This window comes from Zeus faber (assembly GCF_960531495.2).
Source record: "Zeus faber genome assembly, chromosome: 19".
Taxonomy (NCBI): Eukaryota; Metazoa; Chordata; class Actinopteri; order Zeiformes; family Zeidae; genus Zeus; species Zeus faber.
The window spans coordinates 6470170-6497864 of record NC_137206.1 but is presented as its reverse complement, the minus strand read 5'-3'; the positions used below and the strand labels follow the sequence as shown (position 1 = coordinate 6497864).

Sequence of the window (27695 nt, the reverse complement as noted above, 5' to 3'; positions counted from 1 at the left end):
AATGGGCCGTGTATTGCTGCCTGCAGCTATATTTATTATTATTTTTTTATTATTATTATTATTATTGTTATTATTATAACTATTATTATTATTATCACTTATGTTTCGTGGTGCATTGTTTGTTTTTTCATGGGTTAGGTAATCGTTCGTGTAGGTAATGAGTGGGACAGAAGATGATAAACGTCTATGTAAGTGCTGAAAACAAGTACAATAGTATTATTTTTTAAATTGTGGTGAAAACCGGTACAATTAGGTGGTGAACGTTTGAAACTGGAGGTGAAGCAGGCTTGAACTCCGACAGTCCGTGGAGCTCAGACAGCGGGCTGTTCGCTGCCGAGAGAGCTCCCCCTGTGAGCCGCTCGATCTCTAGCTTAGACACCGGTTTCGGAGCGGCCCTCAAAATGCCTTGGTGTAAAATAGGCACCGCTGGGAGGGAGCGTACTTGTCTCATTGTTTAAGTTTTTTGTTTCCTACAAGTAAGAAACTAAAAGGAAAAAAAATCTAAATTGAAAATAAAACAAAAACATCTTTTCATCTTTTCCTCGCCCTGTCCTGTCGGCCTTCGTGATGTCACGATCAAGTTTGCAGGAAATGTCAGAACTTTAGGTGGGCGTGGCTAATTGCATTACGAAACTCCCGGGTCCAGCTGTAATTCTGAGTAAAAGAAAATAAAAATATATTTTTCAATCTAATCGCTACGGCATTGCCCCCACACGTTAATTCACTGGGTCTGCCGACCTGAAAGTTGCTGTTCAATCGCTATTCACAGTTGAAATCAGAGTTTGACACTAGAACCCTTTTTAACACTTTAACACTTGATGAGTGACGCTGTCCTGCGCTTCACATCTTGTTGTTCAGATTGATGAGGCCATCAGCCTCCATCACCAGAAACACGCAGAGTGGAGGCAGGTATCCATAGCTCTGCGGAGCCTGGACAAGTCTCTGAGAAAGTCTCCCCATTACAGAAGTATAGGATTAATTATTTCAATGTAAAAATCAATTTTTTGGGGGTTTTTTTTTTGACTAAATTAGGTCCCATAGCGACGGAAAGCAACAGGAAGACGTGCGTGACCCGGCAGGGAGGGCACGGGTGCTTACGTTTTGAAGGAGGACACGTGGCCGTCTCTTGGTCGTGTTTGATTTTTTCGTTTCACACAAGCAGGAAACCCACGGAAATAAACAAAACTAAAATGAAAACATTGAGGGAGAAAAAAACAACTGCCCTCAAATTCTCTTCGTTTATGTTTACGTTTTTCATTTTCCAGGTAGGAAAATAAGGAAACTAGATAAATCTAAATCCCTGTTCAGCCTGCACCCTGCGCTGCGTCTCGACAACTGATTATCAGATTACTTATCATATTACTATACTATAATCACATGGTATCATTGCTTTATTAATATTGTTAAATGATCAAACTTGCAGTTCAAATGTTTAATCTCGTTGGTGCAACCCACTCTTCATCTTTTAAATTGAGTAAGGAAATCAGATCTGGCTCCAGCTGCATCGAGGTCAAAAAAATAAAAATAAAAAAAAGGCATCAAACCGTCTTCTGGAACACAAGTATCCTACATCACTCCATTAACCCACACAGATGCCCCCTCATCCTGGAGGATGCGCTGCGCGCGTAGGGCGTATTCTTCCTTTGCTTCTCAAACAACCCACTGGCGCGAGCCTTGCATATTCTGTTGTAAAACTCCCTCGGTTGTCATCTGTCGTAGCCCAAATCGAGATCGGGTGCCGCTGTTGCTGAGTGGTACACCTCAGCTCTCAGCAGAAGGACGAGGCACACTTGGAATGTGTGAAAGGGAAGAAGATGAGTTGGAGGGAACTTTGGAATGAAGGCATTTTAGATTTGCATTCATTATCCAACAGCCTTTGATGTGCCGCCTTCATTCATCATCTCAAACAGATTGTTGGGGAACGTCCTATATACAGTATCTATGTCAATTATGCAGTATGTGGTGTTGAGAGACAATATTGCTTGTACATCCTGCCCAGTTATAACATCATATTTTAGTTCAGAACAACCTGAGAGCAGAAAACAAGCGCTAACGAGCTAGGAGCGATTCACAAATAATCATGTGGATAAATAAAGAAGTTGTACAAACGGAGTAGGCCACAACTTTGTGCATTGAGTCCAAGCTAGTACTGTAATGTGTGTTGACCGGCAAGTTGGAGCAACAGCAGTGATAGTAAGCCTTCGATTTTCCTACATTGGATGGCATTGAAAGTCGCATTTTTGTGCGGCCTTCATGCACCAACCCAACCACATTGTTGGGGAACGTTCTATATAGCTCTGTCAATTATGCAGTATGCGGTGTTCAGAAACAATATTGGTTGGATGGCATTTAAGGTTTGCCCCCACCACACACACACACACACACACACACACACACACACACACACACACACACACACACACACACACACACACACACACACACACAAATACAGATAGAGCTTTTGTGGTCCACAGTAGTCCCCCATGCAGTCATTGGGAATTTGTGATACCGTCAAGGGCAGAAAAAAACATAACGGCCTCCTTCCTGGTCTTCTGATGCACTGAAATTTGTAACAAACATTCTGCTCTTCTTAATGAATTTCCCTTGGCAATGGCTGTACAGTGTTTCCAGTAAGACACATACAAAGTAGGAGGTTCTGTGGGCGTTCTTTGCCAGGAATAACATTGTCACAAAACTGCTGTTAAAATATCTAGTTTTTCCTGACATTTAGACAGAGCAGGGCCCATTGTAGCCATGACACTGGAACAGACAGGGCATGGAGTGCCAGTATTAGGGGCAGAGAGAGACCGGACAGGGCCTATGGTAGACAGGGTAGGGAGGGTAGACAGGGTAGAGAGGGCATAGAGCCACTGTGGGCTGTTAGCTTTTGATGTGCGTGCACCTGCACCACAACTATAAATGAGATGACAGAGCCGACGACTGAGATTGCTGACGCTTCCAACAAAAAAAAAAAAAAAAAGAAATGAGACAAAGAAATTAGAGGGAGAATATGACACGCTGTGTTCAAGAGCCAATAATGACTTCCCTGCCTCTTTCCGCAGATGTCTTCCAGCTAAAAGGGCTTCAAAGCCCACATTAAATGAGTGTGCACCGACACAAACTCTTGACAGGCATGGCGGAAGCGCTCCTATTGTTGCCTTGGCAAATGAAGTATTCTGGGGGAGATCCATGTGTGTTTGTGTTTGTTTATGCAATGCGTGCGTGTGTGTGTGTGTGTGTGTGTGTGTGTGTGTGTGTGTGTGTGTGTGTGTGTGTGTGTGTGTGTGTGTGTGTGTGTGTGTGTGTGTGTGTGTGTGTGTGTGTGTGTGTGTGTGTGTGTGTGTGTGTGTGTGTGTGTGCAGGCATGGGTTAGAGAAAGATATTTGCCAGCGTGCACGTGAGTGTGCGCTGTCTGACGAAGCACTTCTTTGTTAATTTGGCATGACAGAAGGCAGGGCTCTTGTAGGAGGGGAGCAATGATTTTCTTTTTCAGCTGAAGCCCCTCAATCAGCGAGATCTATCGCTGTTAGTTTAAGAGCGATAGCAGTGGTATATTTTCCAGCTTGACAGCTGAGCATAGTCCCGATACTAAACAAATCATTTTCATCAGTGTTGCCCTCTGTCACCAGCGATGCCTTGAGCATTTGTCTTGCTGACGCTGAGACGCTGATGCAATGCCCAAGTGAACTGTCGTCCACATGCTATGGAACAGTGTTTGCTAACCTTTGGGAAACCGGATTGGCAAGATGAAGCTGCTTGGACGCAGTATGGAACTTGATTGGCCTAAAAAATTGCTGGATATGATTATTGGAAGCATGTGCATTTGCATGCAATTTTATGTCGGTAAAATGTTCACATCAAAACAGCCTTATGGCGAAACTGGCTTCGACAGGTGCGATAGGTTTCCTACAGAAGGCCGTGTCTACCGCTTTTCCACACAGGTACAGGAACGGAATGACGAACCATTTAGGTCCGGAACCTTGTGAAACATGAACCTTAGCATGCTCTTAAAATAGTTCTTTGTTGCTTTCCCGCTGGGCCGAGGAACTTCTCGCTGTTTACCCCCTATTTAAAAATGGCGGTGGCTGTGCTTGGCGATTCTCCCGTAGCTTGCATTTGATGAATCAGTGTGCAAGTTCCGACCTAGTGGCTCCTGTTCCCTCACAAATGAAACCAATTTTGGAAGTAAGTTCCTGCGCTTCCTCCAAATCTCTTGGTTCCTGAAATGAAAGATCCATCCTGCTAAAAACGTCCAGTTGTTGCAATGCTTTAGCAACAGTACTCCTTATTTCCTAGGGAAGATGCACAGCACGTCGTAATCCGATGTCAGAAATCACTAACAGTAGATCTCATTTCACCCCCCTTCCCCCATCTTACTTTCCCCCCGGTCTCTCCCCAGGGGTCTACACATTTGGCCTCTTCACAGTTGACATCTTTGTCAATGCAGGCCAGGTGGTGACAGGCAACCTGGCACCCTACTTCCTGACAGTGTGCAAGCCCAACTACACAGCGCTGGGCTGCCAGCATTCCCTGCGCTACATCAGCCACCAGGAAGCCTGCACGGGCAACCAGGACGACATCCTGCGTGCCCGCAAGACTTTCCCATCCAAGGAGGCGGCCCTTAGCGTCTACGCTGCCCTCTACCTGGCGGTGAGTTCATCCCGGGCACCCGTCAGTCCTAACATGAGTGCCTGGCCCTAAAATCCTCCCGCCCCCTCTCTCTGTCTCTCTTTTTAATTTTTTTTCCAAATCCAGGCCCGAATAAATAGATGCATGAATGAATAAGTGAACTAATGAATGAGTCAGCTTGCATTCCTTTGCCTGCCTTGGGGCATGCGAGGGAGAGGAACATTTGCGCTCAAATGCTCAAAATGCACAGCACATAAGGTTCAGTCTTTTAATTTTAAGGTTGCATGCAAGGGAGAGCAAAATAAGATTGAATCTGATTTATAATTCTATCTGTTTTTTTTTCATTGTTTAGGCTTGATTTATTTCTATTGAACTTTAACTATTATAATTATATTATTATTATTATTATTATTATTTAAGGCTAATTTTTATTTACAGTTTCCTAAGTATAGAGCACCATGCTTATGCATATAACATTTGTGACCTACCGTGGATTTTAGGTACATTTAGTGCTGTTTGACTTTTTCCACGTCATTTGAAAAAGAAGAATCAGAGCTTCAAAACAAGGTGTCACTTGTGCGAATCAAGCAAATATTTTTAAAGCTATGACTTTTTAATGATGAGTGTGCGGCAAACTGTGTTTCTGATGTAATCACTCTCAAAGTTTATTTAACAGTAAAAATATATGTTGTTATATACATGTTTTATAAAAGTGGAATTATTTAGGAGTTTAAAAGTGCGGACAACACAACAAAATGTACAGTCTGTCAATAATATTAGTCTTGTACAGTATATTAACCTCGGTGAATTAAATTAATATATAAAAGTGTGTATGCAAAATATCTTCAAAGTTCTTGGAGTGATTATGTGGGCTAACCCTGGCCCAGCTACACTCTGAGAGCCCGTTTGGGGCTGCCTCTTTTCTTTTCGCACCCTGGCTGCATTTGCAGGTTAACTTGAGAATCTCGTCCATTGCTGCTTGTTCATAATCTGCATCACCAACCTCAACGTCATGTCACATCATGTCATCAACTTCTTCTGTTGTAACAACAACGGACGGTACCGTTGGTCTCCTCTGGTGGTTCTTGAAAATATTCAGTGTCTTCGTCACATTCATGTTGAAATCCTCTGTTTGAAATGTTCTCCAAGTCCGGGATAACGCCGGTATGAGGTTCAGCATCGCTGTGGGAGAACTGACTATCATCACAGAAAATGAAGTCCAGTAAGCGCTGCTTGCACTGACTAGGATCTATCGCACTGGTCAGATTAAGGACCAAGATATGATTTGGATCTGCCACCCGCTTCTCGTAATCCACAACAATATGGAGATTAAAGTTTCCACAGACAAGTGAAACCGAAGGCTCCTCGTCTGCGCTTTAACCATCTGTTTATGGAAATTAAATCAGTTTTTCTTCTTCGCGGCTTACGCCACCTACACAACACAGTATCCAGGTGTGTGTATAAAACACGTAAGATTTAAAGGTCGAACTCTATCAAAACAGTTTCACATTGTGACTTCACATCACATGGAATATGGAGGAATGTTCTTCACCTGGACGGTCAATTTAAAGGAAACCATCGATTGGCGTTGTTCAGCATCTCGGTAATGAACTGCATTTCCCCATGTAATCCAACGGGAATATTGAACTCAATGTTAAACATTTATCTACTATTTATAAATCAAATCAATCGGCTTTGAAAATACTTTGAGAGATGAAAAAAAAACACACAGTAACACGAATCTGAAAAATCGAATTTTTTCAACTTATTTGGCGCCTCGTGGCGATTGTAGAAATGCACAACAAATCGGGTTTTGCTGCGATGGGTCACATTTTTTCTTAGTCACCTTCAGATAAGGGGGTAAATCGGGTCAACGCCAATACAATCACAAGTCATTGGCTAGTATTGGTTAATTATCTCTGAGGAAGTTGACTAAGATATCTGCACAAGTTGGCGTTGTAAATGGTGAGATTGTAAACATGAGTTTTGACGTGTTGGCAGCCATTACACACAGGATTTTGAGAGCAGTTCTGAGGTGTAGTAAATGGAGTAGAGGAATAAGGCATCATCTTCAGTGCTTTTTTTTGAGCTCTTGCTTTTCACTGCAGGTCATGTCATAGGAAACTCTCTTCTTCTTCCTGCGTGAGTGTGCATGTGTGTGTGACTGACGACAGCTCCTGCTTCTTTTGGGGTTTTAATGCCGGCTAGCAGCCTGCTTTGTTGCATTGCTGTACTGCCTCTTGCCATTTATCTGATCCAATCAAACCATTCCAATTTCCATAAGGGCTGTGATTTGTAAAGTACATATGGCCCTGAGAGTTCAACGCACTGCAATTTAAGAAAACACATGCAAACAGACAAAACACAAGCAAATGGAGAAATCAGCCTTACCAATGTGACACATGCGCAGCATTTAGAAAACGCTCTGCAAATCCAGATGTGTCAATGGAAAATACAAATGCAAAAGCCACAACATAACTGAAGTGAGCCACACCATAACGGAGATGAGCCACCACGGATGCACCAATTTATCTGCAATAAAATATATTCAAACAAATGATTTTGTGTCTGTAATTATATACGAGAATTTATACAAGAAATTATCTGGAGCCGCAATCGTCATAGACCAACAGCGCAACGCTACACCACCGTGTCCAAATCCTCCATCTGCTTCCTCCGTGCAATTAATAAATTAAAAAAACAACTTTTATATCAAGCCACAGTTTTTATGCCATTTAATCCATTTAAGTTTAATATTCCAGAGAAAACGGCTTCTACCGGCATGACAGTGTTGTGTCATTCCCGAACGTTTCAAATCTTTTGGGTGAATTCACTCACTTGTGAGTATCCCTCTGAACGAATCAGTGATTGAGTGAATCAGTGATTTGTTCGTAGGGATATACTCTCTCACTGAGTGAGTGCGAGCGAGCGTGATTCCAAATCACGTTCACTCACAAATGACTGAGAGCTCAACCGAACTGACTGAACGGATAGTTCCAGGAAGTGATTCAGTTCAGTTCCTTCACCCAAAAGATTTGAATCGTTCGAAAACGACAATCCCGGAGCTGGTAGAAGCCTGTTTTCACTGGAATATCACACTTAAATGGCTAAAATAAAAACCGTGAATTAATATAAAAGTTGTTTTTTCTATTTATTAAATGCATGGAGGAAGCAGACGGAGCATTTGGACCGGCTGGTGTCGTGTGGCACAGTTGGTCTGTGATAGTTGCGGCTCCAGGTTGTTACTTGTATGAATTCATATAATTACAGACACAAAATCATTTAGTTGGATATATTTTATTGCAGATAATTCGGTGCATCCGTTGCGGCTCACTTCCGTTATGTTGTGGATTTTGCATTTGTGTTTGCCGTAAATGCAGTTTTTGGGATGCAGTCAGTTCGACACGTCGGGATTTGCAGCGTGTTTTCTAAATGCTGCGCGTGTGTTGTATTGGTGAAGATGGTTTTTTTTTTATTTGCTTGTGTTTTGTCTGTTTGCATGTGTTTTCTTAAGTTGCAGTGCGCTGAGCTCTCAGGGCCACCGTAGCAAGGCATCATTAATTATTGTGTACATATCTATATATTTGCCTTTCAATATGACAGAGAGCAACAAAACCAAAACTGAACATAGGAGCTCAAACTAATAAACACGAGTAACGTATGGGAAACAAAATAAAACCCACATTAGAAATCAAAACTCCCATTACAGCCCCCTCCCCTGTGTTTAATTTAGTGGAGTCCAACAATAAGTAATTAAAAACACTTAAGTTGGCGTAACTGCCTTATCAGCAACGCGCTTACATAACAACCCGACTGGGAAGTGAGCCTCAGAGAGAAAACTAATAAATAGCAAAAGAAAAGAAAACATTGACGACCGGAAAAATGATAAAGTATGGACTAAACAACTAAATCCATATTTAGTTGTCAAATGCTTACAGTGAAAAAGATAAATACATACAATAAGTATATACACACATACCATCTACAACTGTTGAAGGGAAAGCGTTCCCTAACCCTAATATAAAAAACTGGTTTCAAATAATTAATAGTACTAATATCTTTTACCTTGTGTATTTTTCCTTAAAAATATGTAACATCTGACTCATTCCGCTGTTGAGGACAGCAAAAAGTAAAAAAATGTAACTTGTGGAAAGACGGGTGGTAAATATTACTGTATGGCGAACCAGCTCAGCGAGTCTCGCCTCGAACTTCTCTTTCTAAATTCAATGAGGACAAACGCTCCTCGAGTCAAGTCACCAAATCTCGGAGGTGCGCGACGTCATGTAGGTCCCCGCGTGCCGTGGCGCCACCCCCTCTTGACAGGAGCTTTTATGTTTTTCAATTAATGGACGATTGTTTGTTGAGGTTAACATATTTAGGAAATTCCGGTGGGACACGAGCAGGTTAGCGCTTATTAGCTAATGCCAACAATTAGCTAGGAGCGTCAGTGCTCCTGCTTGTAAGCCCCCATCTTAAGCAGCACTTAATCATGAGATGCTCTGGATGAGCAGAGCAGTGACTCTCCATGATAGTCGTGTCCGTGCACCAATCTTTGTTTACATAAATGTACAGTCCCCCGGCGCTGGTCCTACTGGGGTCATCAGCTGTTCTCCCCACCCGGACGTAGCGCCCCATTAGCTCGATGGTGCTATTGGGAGCGCTGCTGTTGAGCCATGTTTCCGTGTAAGTCCTCATGTTGCGGTCCATTTTCATTTTGTGAGTGTTGATCCACAGCGGCCGCTCACTCATTTTGTTCGCCAACGAACAATGGCGAGGAAAATGCTGGGGGAGATGGCCGGCGAGCTTTAGCTTTAGCCTAGCCCTTGGCCCTCCTCTCTTCCCCCGCTTTTGTTTGCGGTCTCGAAGCCGCCCCGCGAGTTGGGGTAGCCGGGTTGGTAGCCTCCGGCGTCTTGGCCAATCTCCGTAATGGCTCGGAGGTTAGGCTCGGGCCGATATTCCCTCCCTCCTCCCGTTGAGCAGCAGAAAGACGGGATGTATGTGAACATATGTGCACAACAGCGAGGAAGCAGATGGAGGATTTGGGACATGGTGGCATGCGTGGCACGGATGGTGGTATTGTAACCCTCCCCCCCGCCCCCGTCAACGCCAGCGTGGTATTGGGTTTCACAATATTTGGCATATTGCCCATATCCAAATATCTTGCTCGACAAATCATTGTTGTGCAAATTCCTTCCTCGTGGCTCCTCTTCCCTCATAAAGAAAATAAAATAAATACCACCTCACTTGTATGGTACCTTTTTGGACCGGAAAACTATCCAAGTGAAACCAATTTTGGAAATACGTTCCTGTTATGGGAAGAGGTTCCTGGTTCCCCGAAATGAAAGATGTCCGCCCATGCTGGAAATGGCGAGTTGTTGCAATGGTTTAGCACTGTACGTCTGCAGCTTTGTTGTGCTATGAACAGCTGTAAATGATGAGAAGAAAATGAAAAATGAAAGATTATGACTAGATGACTACAGTGAAGATGACTGGGTCCATGATTTACCGTGGCGGACTGAGTGCGCGCCCGGGTGCCTGGGCACATTTGTAAAAAAATGAGTTCAAAAATATTGTTTATATACAATGTTTAAAAATAACATAGGACTTACATACAGTGCATAATTGATGTAAATTGTATTTTTTTATTTCACCCAATGCCAGTGAAGGGGGTACTCAGTTGGAAAAAAAGGTCTTGTTTGAGATCCACCGATCGAGGTCACTCAGCAGAAATGGTTATTGTTGTTTGGACGGTGTTGACAGCTTAATGCTACTTTGGCCGTGGACGCACACACACACACACACACACACACACACACACACACACACACACACACACACACACACACACACACACACACACACACACTCACACTCAGTCATAAGAGCTGCTTGAAGCTAGCAGTCAAGATGATGATTACTCCTGTTGCAGCCCATTGTCTTGGCCATTACAGTGATGCTGTAGCCTCATTGTTATTGCTCTACTAAATCCCAAGGGGGCTTCGCAAGCGTACAGCCGGCCAACATCCATTGTACCCGATGGCTTATTTATTTAAAAAACGGGCTCTAATCACTGGTTTTTAGATTGGTAACGTGAACACCCTGGGTCCACCTTGAACGTGGGGAACCTCTGAGACATAGTGCTTACTTTTTACTGTACAGTAACAGATGGATTTAAATCCGAAAGGCTCAGAGCACATCGTGAAAAGCTGTGGTTATGGTTCAATAAATGGACTTTCTTTTCAGTGGCTCAAAGCATTTTGAGGAAATTCTACGGGAATGTAACTTTTGAGATATAGTTTTCAGCATACCTCCATAGACATGCTGTGACCCTTCATGGGTGGTTCCGGGAGCATACCTGCTGAGATATGGGTTCCTAGATTAAAGGACACTTGCAATGGAGAAAATAAATGTAGATTTATTAATCTCTTGTCAACCCTTTTATTTGTACTTAACTGACTTTTATCGAACAATACATTCTAGAAATTATCAAAATTTGCCATGGTCCGCTCAGGTAGCAACACATGACACATCCCCCCACAGGTTCTGCAGTACTTGCGGTTGGGGGTTTGCCGGGGTGATCGCTGGAGATGATTAAGATGGAGATGTTTTAACACTTTGATGGCAGAGGAATGCGTCGCCCAGGCTCATCTGCGCTGGGGTGGAATTAGTTGCGTCACCGTGACCCCATTTATCTGACATGCACCTGATGCAGTGGAGTTTCACAGCCTGCCATCCCCTAATGTCTAACATCAAATGTTTTATATGTAGGTCAGTGCAATAGGCCCCATGTGTAGAAACCTTTCACACAGGCCAAGATGGAACCAACCTGAGGAGTTGTTCAGCTGCAATTAGTCTGGACAGTCTTATTAGCCCCTTGATTTGTTGTTTTTTTATATATATATTGTTTATTTTTATTTAACGTTTAAGTATGGTTAAAAGCGTGGTTGATATGTCGTCAGGTAAGCATGGCTGTAAATCGTGATAAATATATATGTATAACTACATATATGTACTTTTTTTATGTAAAAAAATAATATTATACATACAGTATATATACTGTATATATCTTTGTGCTGTGATGACCTCCGCTCCACTCGGTGTACCTGGTTTCCTTTGTTTGGTTGGCTTTTCTTTGTTTTGTTTTTTTGTTTTTGTTTTTGCAAGATCAGGGCGGAGGGTCGACATTAACTTCATGAGCCATACCTGGACCCCGTGTAGTTTATGATATAAAAGCTCACAACTTTTCCACAGTGGCAACTTCCCTCATGGGCACGGTTGTTATTCTGTTGTGTTTGCTGGTGATTTTGGTCACATCAGCTTGGGTCGTTTTTGTGTGTTTTGGGCCGGTAAGTTGAGCTGTGTTTTTTTTTTTTTTAAGTCACGGCTAGTGTGAAGGACTTTTTGAGAGCTCCGTCGGAGGAGTTATTGGAGCGCTGTTCGTGGCAGCAATTATTAAAAATCGCGGAGTATTTAAAATTGGAAGTCGGTGACAAGGGGTTGAAAGAGGACTTTAATGCTGTTGTTAAAGCTCAGTTGACCGAATTGGTGTTGTCAGACCTAAGTTCCATGCTGTTGGTTCTGGGCTGGAAGCTTTTGATGAGCCAATGCTATCTGGCCCTGGCCAGATAGCATTGAACTTTTGAGCAGGAAAAATAATTGCTTCTGCTAAAAATGAAATGGAAAAATTTGCTGTGAAATTGAGGAGGGAAGCAGAGAAGACTTAAGGTGGAGGAGCGTAGGTTAGGTTTAAGTGGATCTAATACAGGTGTGGGCCATGCCTCTTTTGTTGCTTCTGGTAGGTCTACTTTTGTTTCTTTGGATTTTGCCAGTAACCCACGTTTGGTTTCTCAGTTTTGTGAATAAGATCCGGATAGCGTTTGAATGGGTAGCCGCCACATTACTATTACAACGTGTGCTGACAGGTAAAGAACAGTAAGTTTACTCTGCTCTCACTGTGGCTGAAAGTAAGGTTTATCCAACGGTCAAGGCTGCAGTGTTAAGGGCTTGGGAGGGAGGGAGCTAATTACTCATTTCTGTCTTTGGTGTACTGCACTAAGGGTTGAGATTTATGATGCTTTGTGTGATTTGGTCATTTTGAAACAGTTAAGCATTTCTATTCCCTTCCACATTGCTATCTATATCAAATGAACATGAAGTGAACATTGCTGCAAAGGCAGCTACACTGGCAGATGAGTATGTGCTTACACACGTAAGAAGGTGTATGGGTGACAATGAGTACCGGGCTCGGGAGGATGTTGCTTACAGGAGTTTCATGTAGCAGGTAAATCTGAGGGTGGACCTAGTCCTCTGAAAGAACTCTGAAACACTGCGTAATCTTGAGTCTCTGTTTGGGCATCAGTTCAAGGAGAGGTGCTGAGCGGTCTGCTCTTATTAACAGTTATCTGTGTTTATTTAATGATACACCAAGCTGAACACACTTGATAGAGCCTGACATTCATGGAGGTGAAGAAAACCCATCTGCCAGCATTTTTACCGGGTGTCAGAGGAGAAGCGCAAGGTGATGGACACCTATAATCTATGCTTGAGAACAGTATTGCAGAACCCTTGTCTTCCAGGGGGGCATTACCTTGTTTACTAGTGGATAAATCTGAAAGTCCTAGGTTTTGCACGGACTATCGAAAGGTAAATGGGGGTCACCAAACCAGACACTTATCCACTGCCGCACATTGAAGATTGCGTTGATCAGGTCGGCTGAGTTAAGTAAGGGGATGAGCCACCAAGGGGATGGTGGCTCAGGCGGTAGAGCTGGTGGTCTAGTGATCTAAAGGTTGCTGGTTCGATCCCAGGCTCCTCCTGCTAGCATGCTGTAGTGTCCTTGAGCAAGACAATTAACCACTAATTGCTCCTGATGGCTGCGTCCGTCGGTGTTTGAACAATTGTAAGTCGCTTTGGATAAAAGCGTCTGCTAAATGACTAAATGTAAAATGTAATGTAAAGTATGTTAGTAAATTTGATTTACCAAAGGGTTACCTCTGTCCAAAAGAGCAAGGGAAGTCTCAGCTTTTTTAATGCCTTCAGGTTTTTTTCCTTTACAGGGATGAGTTTTGGGTTTGCCAATACCCTGGCATCGTTCCACTGCCTGACGAATAAGGTTGTGTCTGGGCTGGAGGGATGTGCTGGATGACGTTGTGATCTACAGCAATACATGGGAAGAGCATTTGTTCATTATCAAAAAGCTGTTAGATTGTCTGGGGGATGCACACATTAATAAGTGTGAGTTAGCTAAGGCCACCGTCACGTACCTAGGTAAGGTAGTAGGGCAGATGAATGTGCAGCGGTTCTTGCAAAAGTGGCTGCAATTGAGCAGTATCCAGTGCCTGCAACTAAGAAGGGACCCCAGCAGTTTCTGGGTCTTGGGGATTATTACCGCAGTTTTTGAAAACTTCTCAACTGTAGTAGCTCCTTGGACAGATTTACTAAAATCAATGGGAAAGTACCTTTGGTCAGCTTCTTGTTGGCAACCTTTTAAAAATGTTAAATTTGTTCTTTGTTCACATCCTGTTCTTGCAGCTCCATACATGGACGGACCCTTTAAAATGCATGTGGATGCAGGTGCTGTTTTGTTTCAGTGTGATAACAGTGGCATTGAATGACCCCTGAGTTTTTACTCAAAAATGTTACTCTTTTCAGTTGAATTATTATGAGTGGCAAGGACCCTTCGTGGTCACACGCGGGGTTGGGGATGTCGATTATGAGGTCTACCGGTCATTCAGGGGTGGGGTGACTAGATTTACCACCTTAACCACCTAAAGGAGTCGAGAGTGTCTGTGTCTCTGGCCACCACGGTGATCAAGTGGGGATGAGTTGGGGCCGGCGGTTCCAAAAGCGACTGATCCCACTCTGGCCCTGTCCAGTAATCTATCTACTAGCTGATCTTGTCTCCAGAGTCCAAGGAATGAATGTTTTTCTCCTAATGGGTTGTACCAATTTGTTGCGCTTCCGTTTGGGGCCCCAGCCACCTTTCAGCACCTAATGGACCAGGTGCTGTGTCCACATGTGGCGTACGCTGCCGCCTATCTGGACGATGTTATCATCTACAGCGATAGTTGGGGGCAGCACATGCAGAATATGTGGGAGAATCTCTGAGGCAGGGGCTCACGGCCAACCTGAAGAAATGTGCGGTTGGACAGAGGGAGGTAAAGTATCTGGGGTACCACTTGGGTGGAGGACTCTATCCGGCCCATGATAGGTAAAACTCCCGTGGTTGCAAACAGTCCGAAGCCCCAGACCAAAATAGATGAAGGTGAAGGAATTCTCTGGACTGGCCGGGTACTACGGGAGGTTCATAGCTGACTTTTCAGACCTGACCAGCCCTTTGTCTGATTTAACTCAAAAGGGCCAGATCTGGTCCAGTGGACCGAGAAATGCCAGCAGGCAGAAGGTAAAATCAGCTCTTTGCGGAAAACCAGTGCTGTTTACTTCAAATTTCTCTTCTCCCTTTCTGCCTACATACTGACCCATTGCACAGAGGGCTGGGGGCAGAGTTGTCCCAGCAGGTGGAGGGGGCTGACTGTCGGTGCTGTACATCAGCCACAGCCTCCAGGAGGGAGACGAGGTACAGCACCGTTGAGAAGGAGTGTCTGGTCATCAAGTGGGTGGTCGGCACCCTCTGTTACTACCTCCTGGGGCGCCCATTCACCCTCTGTTCGGTTTCTTAATGTGTGTGTTTGTGTTCCAGCAAGAAACACAGGAACAGGAGACACGTATGAGCGCGCTCTGCACAAGAGGCTGCAGTGTCTGGTGCCAGAGGAATGTCCAAGCATTATTGTCAGCATCATTATGTAGTATTGTTATTATTTGCCTCACATGAGAATTTTGTTTTTATGTTTAATAAATCCCGGCGAGTTCCACCCCAGCCTGCGTCTCCTTTCCTGGTTCCACTGAACCCAAGCCTGCTACATATCCACCAGTAATAGTAATAGCTATGTGGCACAATATAACATTTGCCTCGCCAAAAATAAAATAGTTGTGCCATTGCCCAACCATATTATTTTAATTAAATAGTGGCTTCATCTGGTTTAAAATTAATGTTTTTAAAACACTCTGACAGTCTGTAAGGCAGTGACTTTTTTATTTTTATCATTGACACCAAAAATAAATTGATTTTTATGCAATTCTCCCAGGCTTAAACAAGTTAACAAACACAAACTTTTGCTCCAATAAACAAGCACAATATCTGCATCCCCCAAAAAATGCATACATAAAGAGATGGAATGGAATGAAGTAAGTGAATGTGAGGGAGAGATTGGAGGAAGAGAATGCTCACTCTGCTTCTTCAACAACCATGGGTTGCCTGGAATACAACAATGTTCCTTTCTGCCTGGCTCTTTGTCTCACTGTTTCCATCTCTCTCCACCTATTTATTCACATCTCCGTAGATGTTCTATTAAGGAAAGATTCGCCATTTTTCAACCTCGGCCTTATTAAAAAAGCCATCATGTGTAACTGTTCATTGCACAACATCACTGAACTCTGTACTTGTACTGAGAAACTTACCATTCTGCTGAAACTTCTCACTGTGCTTGAATGCAGTCCAATGGGGCAAACACCAAGACTGGTAAATCCCCTTTTTGAAAACAGGAAGGTCACAAAGAGGCAGAAAGATTATGAAGAAATGGTTTTATTTCATTAGTATTCATTTTTTGCTTGGATAATCATACATGCTTTTGTATCATGTACCATTTCAACAAGAGCTTGAAATGTTGTACTTTTGCTGCACTCCATCAGTTATTTGTCAAAGCTGTATACCTTTTTACGGTTCACTCTTTATGTTTGATCAAGTGACACATCAGTCAGGAAGTTTGCCTTTTGCAGATTACCGCCAATTATAAGGCAATCTAACCAATCAGCATCCTTTGAGATGTATTCAGGTGATGACCTCAGTGAGAAGCACCGATAAATAGCTAAGAATGCCAGTAAATATCTTAACACAAAAGACAGTGAGGAATCTTGAAAGGGTTCTGATTGAAAGGACTCTTGCATCTAACTTTAGGTTCATTCCCCAATGAAAAATATAGGCTATGATGCCTTTTCTGCAAGAGATGACGTTATGAGGTGGCTTGGGATTATTATCCCCCAATGGGTTTCGGACTGAATTATTTCTGTTTAGCCACGTCGTGTAGGCCCCCGCAAAAAATGCTTGTCCAAAAATAAATAAAATAATTTAACCAAAAATGGCCAATAGTTAAAGTTAAAATATTTGTCAATGAGGTGAGAATTTCTTACATAACATTTCTAAAAACAAGAAAAAATTCTGATAGTTGTTTAAAAAAACTAGCCCACAAAATGTACATATACTCTAAAAATAATTAATTAACTCGAAATAAAAGACATTTAAAGTTTTATTAAATGATAAAAAAAAAATGTAGTCCAAGAAGCCCATGGTTGCAGTTTTTCCTGCTATCGCGTCTCCCTTTTGCCATAATTGTATAGATACACAGGCTAGTATGTTTTATTTGGTAGCCATTTACCCCTCTAACCATTGCATCGATAATTTTGACCAAAGTTTTTATCTACTCACTGTCAAATGTGAAAAGATTCTGTCACAGTTAACGGCACGTATTGATTGCTGCCTAGTTAATCTTTTCACCATCAGTGAGATAGAATAAAGGTGTAAATATGTTCATATGAAGTTATTATGTTCATGTTATATATAAAAAAAAGTATATATATATATATGTATTTATATAATTGTGTTTTTGTTACAAGGGATAATAAAAACCTAGGAAGCGGCTTTTTTTTTTCCCCCTAAAAAGCATCGACATTTGAACATATTAAAATATTGACTTTTTTTGAACAACCAGTGTCAGTACTGGCTGGCTTTGTGGCTAATCCCTTTGCACCCATCTCCTTCCCTAGATGTACGTGACCTGCACAGTGCGGGCCAAAGGGACCCGCCTGGCCAAGCCCGTGCTGTCGCTGGGCCTCATGTGCTTGGCCTTCCTCACGGGCCTGAACAGGGTGGCAGAGTACCGCAACCACTGGTCCGACGTCATCGCCGGCTTCATCATCGGCACAGCCATCTCCACTTTTCTGGTGAGTGCTTTACCCTGGTGCTGGTGTTTTAGTGCATGTGTTTGTCTGTGTCTGTGTCTGTGGAAGTGGGAAGGAACTTGTCTCAATGCAAACTTTTGCTGGATACAAATCAAAGTGCTATTTTCCGCGATGAAAGCAGAGTTAAGAGGTAAGATAAAGTTTGAACTCTTAAAAACAGGTATTCAAGCTCTTTCCTTGTAATAGAAATACAATAATTTCTAAATGCAGGCTGCTCACAGATAGATAGATAGATAGATAGATGGATGGATAGACATAGATTGAACTAGATAGGCATTTAGGTAGATAGATAAATAGATCTAGATATAGATGGATGGATGATAGATTTATGTCTTTAACTCACAAGCGAGGGACAGCTAGATAGATACAATAGATAGATAGATAGATAGATAGATAGATACAATAGATAGATAGATAGATAGATAGATACAATAGATAGATAGATAGATAGATAGATACAATAGATAGATAGATAGATAGATAGGTTGATACAATAGATTGATAGATAGATAGATAGATAGATAGATAGGTTGATACAATAGATTGATAGATAGATAGATAGATAGATAGATAGCAGACTGATACGCGCTGCCAGGGATTGGAAGACGAGCGGCGGACTCTCCAGGCGGCTCCTCCTCCGGTTGTCTGTCCCCCCCGACAGCTCACACCGTTTGAACATCCCCTACTTCTGCATAGGGGCGTTCCTCGTGCTGTAGGCGACTGCATCCCTAAAGGCTAGAGTGCCAAAGGATAGATACAGTAGATAGATAAATATGATTTACGATTATGATTATTGCTGAATGGCCGTCCTGCACGGCGGTTTCACTCTCAATCGTCCCAGCCATTGTGGCTTTCTGTTATTAGCAGATAAATGGCCTGAACCTAACAGCCATCCGTATCCCGCTGAGATAAGCAATAAGGGAGTCTGATTACTTTGTGCCACAAGTAATAGCTTCCATGCCCCTAACTACCTCCAACTACTCCTAAGGTCCATAACTCAATAGGATTTTATTTTATATTCATCATGTGACTGTACACTTCCAATACCATACCAATCCATTAGATACAGGGTGGGGCAGTGTGAACGTAATCAATGGTAAATTGTTGAAAATAAAATTAACAATTTATAATTATTATCTTTACCTAATTAAAGCTTTAATTAAGGCTTGACACATTGTAGGGTGGATTTAGAAATGCCTTTGTGTACCTGTCTGTTGGCCCTGGGAATGTACCTTTATCTAAAGCATGTGTTGTTGCTTACTCACGCGCTAAGTAGTGAAGGTGATTGGGTCACAACATCAGCAGCTCCGGGCCATTTTTGTGGCAGTAAAATATTCCCTTGGGAGCAACCAGATAAATATTTCCTGGAGAACAAACTGAAACTGCCTTTAACTTGATAGATTTGGACGTGTCTGCTTTGTTCATATGCCGGTGGGTTAAAGCAGTGTTTACCAAACTTTTTTTTTTTTTTGCCACTGCCCCCTTTTTTAAAATGAAATAGTCCCACGCCACACCGCTGTCCTGTAAGGTGCTAAAGACGACCCAAACTCATTGTACTTTGCTGCTTATTTTGGCCTACTAATACTTAGTGATGCAAGACTGAACAATTTGTTTGGGGTGAACAAATCTTGTAAATGATTCAGGAGTCGACTGGGAGTCACTAAGGACTTACAAACAGAAAATAATGACTGAGCATTTGGCATACTTCATACTGAATGTGACTGATTTGCACTCAGCATTCCACCAAAGTCGATAGTTTTGACAGAATAAAAAGGTTGAAAATCTTGTGGGAATTCTCTTCAACACTCAGTCAAACCGACTCGTTCATCGTTCAGGAATAGAGTCAAGTAGAACGACTCTTTGCTCTTCAGTGACTCTTGAATAAAAACAAATAAAGTAAAAAATAATTACAACTAATAGTTCTCACTTTCAGTGTGACACTTGAGCTTTTGCTGATAAACACAGAGCTGCCATTCTGGCCGAAACTGATGTCTTTGATTATTTAGTACTGTCGGGAGAATTTCAGTCGACTGTTGTAAATAAAGCTGTTCATGTTGGAAAGGCAAAGGTCACCTGGAAACACTCAAAATTTAATTTACGTAATTCACCCCATTCTATCTATCTATCTATCTATCTATCTATCTATCTATCTATTTATCTATCTATTTATCTATCTATCTGAGGGAGTCTCTAACCACAGGTAATGTATGGGTTTAGAGAGGGAGACTTTCTGGAAGAGGAAGAGGCCTCTTCAAGTGGCTCCTAGTGTGTATGAACAGTATATATATATATATATATATATATATACTGTACAGTATATATATATATGTATATATACTGTACATACACACTAGGAGCCACTTGAAGAGGCCTCTTCCAGCCGGCTGACAGCTGACTCCAGCCAGTTTCCAGCCAACCACCATGCACTTCCCAGCCGGTTGCCATTCGCCTGGAATCCCCCCTCATTCTCATGTGTCCCGACAGGCCGTGTTTAATTTCGACTGTAAACACACCCATTTATTCAATTGCAGTGCGTCACCATGAGATGGCACTAACTTCACAAAAACACAGTCACATTCCAGAGAGAGATTTCAGGTTTTCGCCCCTAACCCTGACTCATCACTCAAATTATCATTTAAAACGTTGTTCCCACTTTCGTAAAGCGTGGGCTCGCTCGCTCTGTGATTTTCTGTTTCATTCGATTCACTTTGTAAAATTAAATAAAATTTAAAAAAAAAACTTTTTTTATTTTATTATTTGTCCCATCACCAGCACATCCATCATTGAAGGTTCAGTCCCTGTCCTGGAGCAGGAGCTCAATGAGTTGCTCAAAACAGGTTTCTAAGAACTATGATCGTCCCTTCAGTAGTGCCTGCAGCGCGGACACAATAAAAGGGACGGTTCTTACATAAAGTTCCTGCGCTGCGAAAACGCATAATATAGCGAGTTTTCCCATAAAACTTGTTGCAATATTTCACATTTATTTTAGGTAAATTATACCTGTTACACATGGTTACGCAGAGTGTTTTCATTGGTTTTAATTCAATTAAATGCATCTACAAAAAAGAAAAACACAGATTCAATTTTTCTTTCAAACCATTCCTTCTTTAAAATAAGATATGTATATATTGATTGTATTAGATGTACAGAACATATGTTCCGTTCCAAAACATATTTATATGTTTACGTATATTTTTCCTTAAATAAATGCAGGATTATCCCGTATCCACGAGTTGCTTGACGTTTTGAAACACTGCTCCTCCCGGTGGACCGATGAAGAATTGTAACTGCTTTTCCACAAATGCAGCCTGGGGGCGTTCCCAGGCGTCGGCACGGAATTACCTCATCAAGGGGGATATCATTACAGCCAGGGTCCGAGCGCGATCCTGTCATGGTTCTTGCACGGGTCAGCCACGCCCCAATCACTGCTCTGCCTGGGCTCTGTCATGTTCCAGCTGTCCTCTCCAAGTTACTCCTTCTGTATATATATAATAAAAATGACAAATAATTGCAGTGTTTTTATAGATTCTCTCTGTTTTTGACTCTGTTCTCCAAAGTCCAACTTGAAATGGATTTTTTTCAGCTGGAACCTCAAAGCCATACAGTTCTCCTTTTTCCGCCTCGTTATGAGGGGAGCTTACTGGCATCAGCGTCCATCACAACCCTCTGTCTTCCCCAGGATGGGAATCAACCCACATGTGTGCGCACGCACGCACACACACACACACACACACACACACACCTGTTATACAGTACAGGGTGACTCATACAGCTGTAATACAGCCACTCTATCAGACTGCACCCCAACACTCATGGGTCTGTATTGAATGAGCACACCCCAAGACACACACATTTAATTTTGTTGGTTTCTTATCAGGCTGTTGTTATACTCACGCCTGATGGCTTCTGGCTTTATTCTCTGTGTCTTCTCTATGCATTCAACCTATGGCCTCATTACAACTGTTCATAGCACAACCCGGCTGAATGTTTTACTACTGAGAAACGTACAACTCTGGTGCAACTCCTCATTGTGCTAAAATGCAGCACAAAGGGGCAAATGTTTAAGCCTTTAAAGAACATAAACAAATAGAAACCTGCATTATAGTCACATGTCTGTACATTATATTTTTGGAATAACAGCAATGATAACAATACTACTATATAGAACTAACTTGTTGTAATTGCTGCAGTACATCAAAGTGTAATGTTGATAAAGGTGGGTTGACAGTAGGAAGCGTCGCAACTTCCGGTTTAAAGTGTCTTTTGTTCAGGGCAGATGTAGCCAAGCAGTAGTGGAAAAGATTCAATAAATCCCTGAAAATTTTAAAAAGATGAAAATGCCCAGTTTGCATTTTATGAACCTATGCAGACTGACTGAATTGTGAGTATCCCGTATTTGAAAATAAGCTGTAACATGTTTCCCCCCCCCCCCCCGCCCCAATGGGCTGTATTTAAGCACAGTGAGAAGCTGCAGCAGAGTGGTAAGTTTCACCCTTGTAATGTATTCAGCGAGGTTGTGATATAATGGGAGCCAACATTTTGAAGCTGTGGTTGAAAACTAGCTATCCCATCCCATCACCCTTAGCCTCATGCGTAAATATGACTTATACACAAATCCCATTCACAGCCGTCTGTTGCTCTTGTTGTGTGTGTCCCAGGTGGTGTGTGTTGTGCACAACTTTAAGGGCAAGTTGCTGTTGAGCGAGGAGCCGGCCCCTGACCCGCTGCCCGGCGCCCCTGTCCTCAACATGGGACGGGTGGAGAGCTCGCTGGAGAAGTACATCGCCTCACAGGTGGGTACAATTTGAGCTCCAGTAAGTAGCCAGTTTTACTATTGTACTGAAAAGACAAGGCGGGGCAAGCAGGACATGATTTCGGCTGCAGGTGGACTTTACATGACATTAAAATAATTTTAACCCAGGTACTTGGTGCCATCATTACGATTGCTGTAGCAGCAACAATGGACCACATTTCTTGCTCATTTGAAGTAATGGTATTATAACCCTTATTGGTTCTCCCTCAATAATAAAGGCACACAGACATCCAAGCTTTCAATTAATTTACTTATTGTTCACACAAAAAAACAATACGTATTAGTCATACAAAAATAGAGAAGAGATTAAATACTTTATGCTAAAACACTCTGTGGGTGGCGTGGTTTACAACAATCATGTGACGTTTGTTTGCATATCGACTGCTACCACTGATTGAAAAACAGTGACATAGACTCTAAAAGCAAACAAACAAAACACCATTAGTCAGTCACCAAGTTATTAGGTTACAGATATGACCAAATAAACACATAATTGCAAACTTTAACATATCATAGGCTTATGACTATCAAATATCAAATTGCGGCAAGACAAGAGCATATTAACTAGATTGTACGCAGTTACAGGTAACAGCAATACAGGGCACTGCCGTGTTGGCATGACTCTCTTCCTTATAAGCGCAGTGATTGAACTGCAATGCTACTGTAATGCCAGCACAAGCAGCGCCTACTGTAATTCCCCCCCGGAGGGCACCTTACTGTATGGTACCATAATTACATGTGGACAGAATTATGCAATCATTTCCGCAGTAGCTTTTACCCGTGCAATGAAATCGATCTACTTTGCAGCCTTTGAATTAGCCTCATTAGGCTAAGTCGATGCGTAGTTGAAGTGAATCCGGTGTCGATGTCCAAACATAAATAATCGCCAATGTTTATTCAAGGCTTTCAAAGGATTGAAGGACTGAAACGTTCACTCTCAAACTGTTCTGTTGACCCATGACCTGATCAGCTGATATCACTCGATAGTTTAGGTGGATGCCAATTAAATTAAATCTACGTGGTTGACTCAAAAATCCAGGAGTGGAATTTTTACTTCCTGGATCCGGTTTTCCTACCTCTGCAAGATTGGCAGAGCAAACGCATTTGAACTCAAGAAAACCACAAGCAAAGCTAATCTGCAGTCATATATACCGTATATACTGTACAATATATATATATATATATATATATATATATATATATATATATATTGAAATGACTAATGACTACATGAAATCCTTTTTGTTTAGTGTGATTTGGCTACAGTGCACATATGACCATATTAATATAATAATGAATTTTATTTGTAGGGCAATTTTCTCAGAACTCAAAATGAGTCAAATGATTTTGTCCAATGAAATTAAGACGGACAGACAGATAGATGTATAGATAGACAGACAGACAGACATACAGATAGACAGACGGATAGACAACACAATAAGAACACAAATAGTAAAAGGAAAAAGGGCAAGATGCAACAAACAATGAACCTGAGGATCGCCTAAAAGCATTGGCAATATCCAACAAAGCTTCAGATGAATTTACAGATGGAAATGAGACAAAAGAGGCAACGTGCAATGAAAATAAACCTAAAGATAAACAATAAATAATTAAAATGGTTATTACCATAACGTACCGATAGACAGGAAGTTTAAACCTAGGAAGAACAAAAAAAATAACCCTTTAAGTCAACGAAATAAGTAAATGGATATATAAAGATATGTCAGTATCCCTCACACACACACACACACACACACACACACACACACACACACACACGCTGCTGTTTCCAGGAGACAAGACGTGGCGAGGACAGGGCGTTGGACTCCGGCGGGGAGCGTATGCTTGCCTTCTTGCGCTGGCTGTGCTGCGGACTGGGATGCTTCCAGCACTTCCAGGCAAACACAAGGCAAAGAACCATATGCACTGGTGAACCTTGGTGTTGGCCAAAAACCTCCAGAGCCTCTCTCTACCTCCCTCCCTCCACCTTCTAAACCACCGGGTGCACTTTTCGCCTCCGCAGCCTCCAATTGACCCCATGACCAAAAAGATAAAAATAAAATCCCAATAGGAAGGCACAGAAGATGGAGGGAAGGCTTTCTTCCCATCCTTCTCCGCCGCGTCTAGAGTTTTTGGCAAGTGCCCTTGAAGTGCTTTTCTCGATCTTCTTTCCGTCCGAGGGGGAATCACAATCATCACTCCCCTCCCCTCCTCCTCCTCTCCTTTCCTCTCCTCCTCCTCCTCCTCTCCTCTCCTTTCCTCTCCTCCTCCTCCTCCTCTCCTCTCCTTTCCTCTCCTCCTCCTCCTCCCCTCCTCTCCCCTCCTCCTCTCCCCTCCTCCTCCTCCCCTCCTCTCCCCTCCTCCTCCCCTCCCCTTGTGAGCGTCATCCCTGCACAGCCGTCTTCTGGGATTTGTCTCTCAGCTCCGGCTCAGCTCGCCCGGCGAGTGCACGTGCGTGTGGCTGTTATCTGGGCGGCTCCATTCAGAAATCACAAATAAACAAATAAAAAAGCCCAAGTCGCCGAAGAGGGAGGAGAGAGGGGAAAAAAAAAAAAAATCGCACCTCGGCTGAGCTAGGCCAGCTGGAAAATTGCCTGTCGCTAAAAATAGAGGAGCCCACAAGATGTCTAAAGCTGAACAGGCCATTGAAAACAAAACGCCTAAAATACTCACACACACATATATATATATATATATATATATATATATATAGATATATATATATATATATATATATATATATATATATATATATATATCTATATATGGCCTGATATCCAAAAACATGCGCTGAAGTCCGAAAGAAAAGCGTGTTGCGAAATATAAAAACATAAAATATAAAACATAGACAGCAACAAATCAGCAGACCAGTACACGATACACGATAGGAAACATTTTCACTGTTACGCCAATCGAAACAAATCGGCGTGCGTGTGTGTGTGTGTGTGTGTGTGCGTGTGTGCGTGTGTGTGTGTGTGTGTGTGACTGTCACACCCATAGGCCCTGTCGGGGTTTCTATGTTTTTGTGTGTGTGTGTCGATTTGCCAGATTTGTCTTGCAGGGGCAACAAACACGTCACGTCGGCACACGTCGCAATGTATTTTACAATGAGATATAGACACACACACGTATGCGCATATATATGTGTGTATATATATATATATATATATATATATATATATATATATATATGTACACACACACACCGATTAGCCGCAACATTAAAACCACCTGCCTAATATTGTGTAGGTCCCCTTGTGCTGCCAAAACAGCTCTGACCCGCCTGACAATGTTTAAGTAGGTGGTACGTGTCAAAGTAACATCCACATCAATGAAAAATGTGACTTTTCCTGCAGACCCCTGTAACTGGGGTCACATGGGGCCTGCGAAGCGCAGTTTGGGACCCCCCCCCGGGTCTGTCCCTCTCTCTCTGTTTGGCGAGACTACTTCTCCACCCAACACACCCAGTGCAGTGAGGGAAAGTTTTGATTTATTTGTTTATTTTTTTCAACAGTGGAACCCAGTTTACTAAATCTACAAAATCACAACCTCCTCCCAACACCCCCAGCCCCCACCTCTAACATTAGTTTGTGTAAAAAAAAAAGTGTTTGCTTGTGGCGGGGGGGGTTGGGTTTAATACTAAAAAGAGTATTATTGACCTACTTTTTGAATGGCGACCCCAGGCTTGTTTTCACACTCTGGGTTGAGAAACCCCCGAGTCGACATGTTTTTGCCTTTCCTTGCATGGTGGAGTGAACACGGGTTTTTCGCAACCTCACGTATAGAGCTCTGAAAGCCCTGCTTCTTTAAAATCGGGTTGTAGCCCTCTGCAACTTCTTCTTCTTCTTCTTCTTAAGTGAGACGATACCACCGAGATGGTTCTTTTATTTGGCAACTCCCCCCTTCGTCTATAATTGATATATTTTTGTAGGTGAGCAAAATGGTTTGGTAAAATGTTTATATATATATATATATATATATATATACACACACACCTCGACATAGGTTATCAATCAATATAAAAGAAAATGAAATAATTGAAAAAATAATAATTCAATCAAAGCACAAAATGATCTGGCAATCCGATGAGAAATTTCAACCCTATATCTGAACACGAGAATAAAAATCTTCCGATGAAAATGAATGTACAAGACTGTAAAGCGGCCCACGAACGATTCTCTCAACAAGGGAGAAAAAAGGTCTGCGTTCATGGTGGAAGGCGTGAGTCTGTTCTCTTATTCCACTCCAATAACTTCACTTCAAGCCTAAGATCTGGTCAAAATCCAAAATGATGACTTGCGGTTTAACTTCCGGGCCTAAGCTTCCGATCTTCCTCAGCTTTTCCGTCGTCGCCCCCCCCCCCCCCCCAAAAAAATATCCCGAGGGGCCACATTGCCAATAAAAGTCTCCAGATCCACCAGCCTGAATCCTTTTCGGTTTGCCTCCTCCCACCGTGCGCTCTGTGCGTTTCCTCTCACTCTGTCGTCGTCCTTTCCCTCCCCCGCAGAACCACATCGCCTTCGCTGAGGTCACATGACGCGGAGCCGGCCGCCTGGCAGCAGACCCACTGGACGTCCACCCTCTTCACTGTCCAATCCGATTAGGGGGAGCGCAGTGCTGAAGCCCCCCCCCCCCCCCCCCCATGGTCGTCTCTTCTCGTTTATATTATTGTGCGTCACGTTGTTCCGAGATTGTCCCCCCCCCCGTGCGCTTCCTGTTTTTGAAGATGATGAAAAAAACAAAAAAACAAAAAAACAACATTTTCGGTAACTCACGGGACCGGGCGCTTCCTGCTTTCTCCGTCCATGCATTGTTCTGTCTCGTTGTTGTTCTTTTCCTTCACATTTGCCCGCCCCTAATTTTTATTATTATTATTATTTATTTTTTTCCGAGCTGACTTGTTGCCCACAGTAGCAAAGATCAGAAGAATGAGCAAATACAAATACAAACGTACAATTTCTAACCTGCTTTCGTCAAACGGGGCCACATGTATTTTCAAGGCGCGTCCCATGTGTAAAACGTCAGCGGGTGGCGTGCGCGGTCGCCGGCATGAGTGCGTAGCGAGAGGCGAGAGGCGAAAGGCGGCCTTGTCTTGGCCAAATCGATAAGAGTTTTAAACACTGGGTGTAATTCTTTATTCAATGAAAACATATTCCTCGGAGCCAAAACTGCATTC

The 27695-nt window shown here is 42.6% G+C and overlaps 1 protein-coding gene across 1 annotated transcript in view; it reads left to right on the top strand.

Moving 5' to 3' along the window:
* Window positions 1-27056, top strand: part of plppr5b (phospholipid phosphatase related 5b) — a gene marked incomplete at both ends in the record, with an annotated part of 86771 nt that extends 59715 nt beyond the window's left edge. Inside the window, 4 exons of the mRNA XM_080019957.1 lie at window positions 4403-4653; window positions 17512-17688; window positions 22365-22499; window positions 27027-27056. Coding sequence (XP_079876083.1) covers window positions 4403-4653; window positions 17512-17688; window positions 22365-22499; window positions 27027-27056 — 593 coding nt within the window. The remainder of the gene's footprint in view (window positions 1-4402; window positions 4654-17511; window positions 17689-22364; window positions 22500-27026) is intronic.
* Between the last annotated feature and the right edge of the window lie 639 nt (window positions 27057-27695).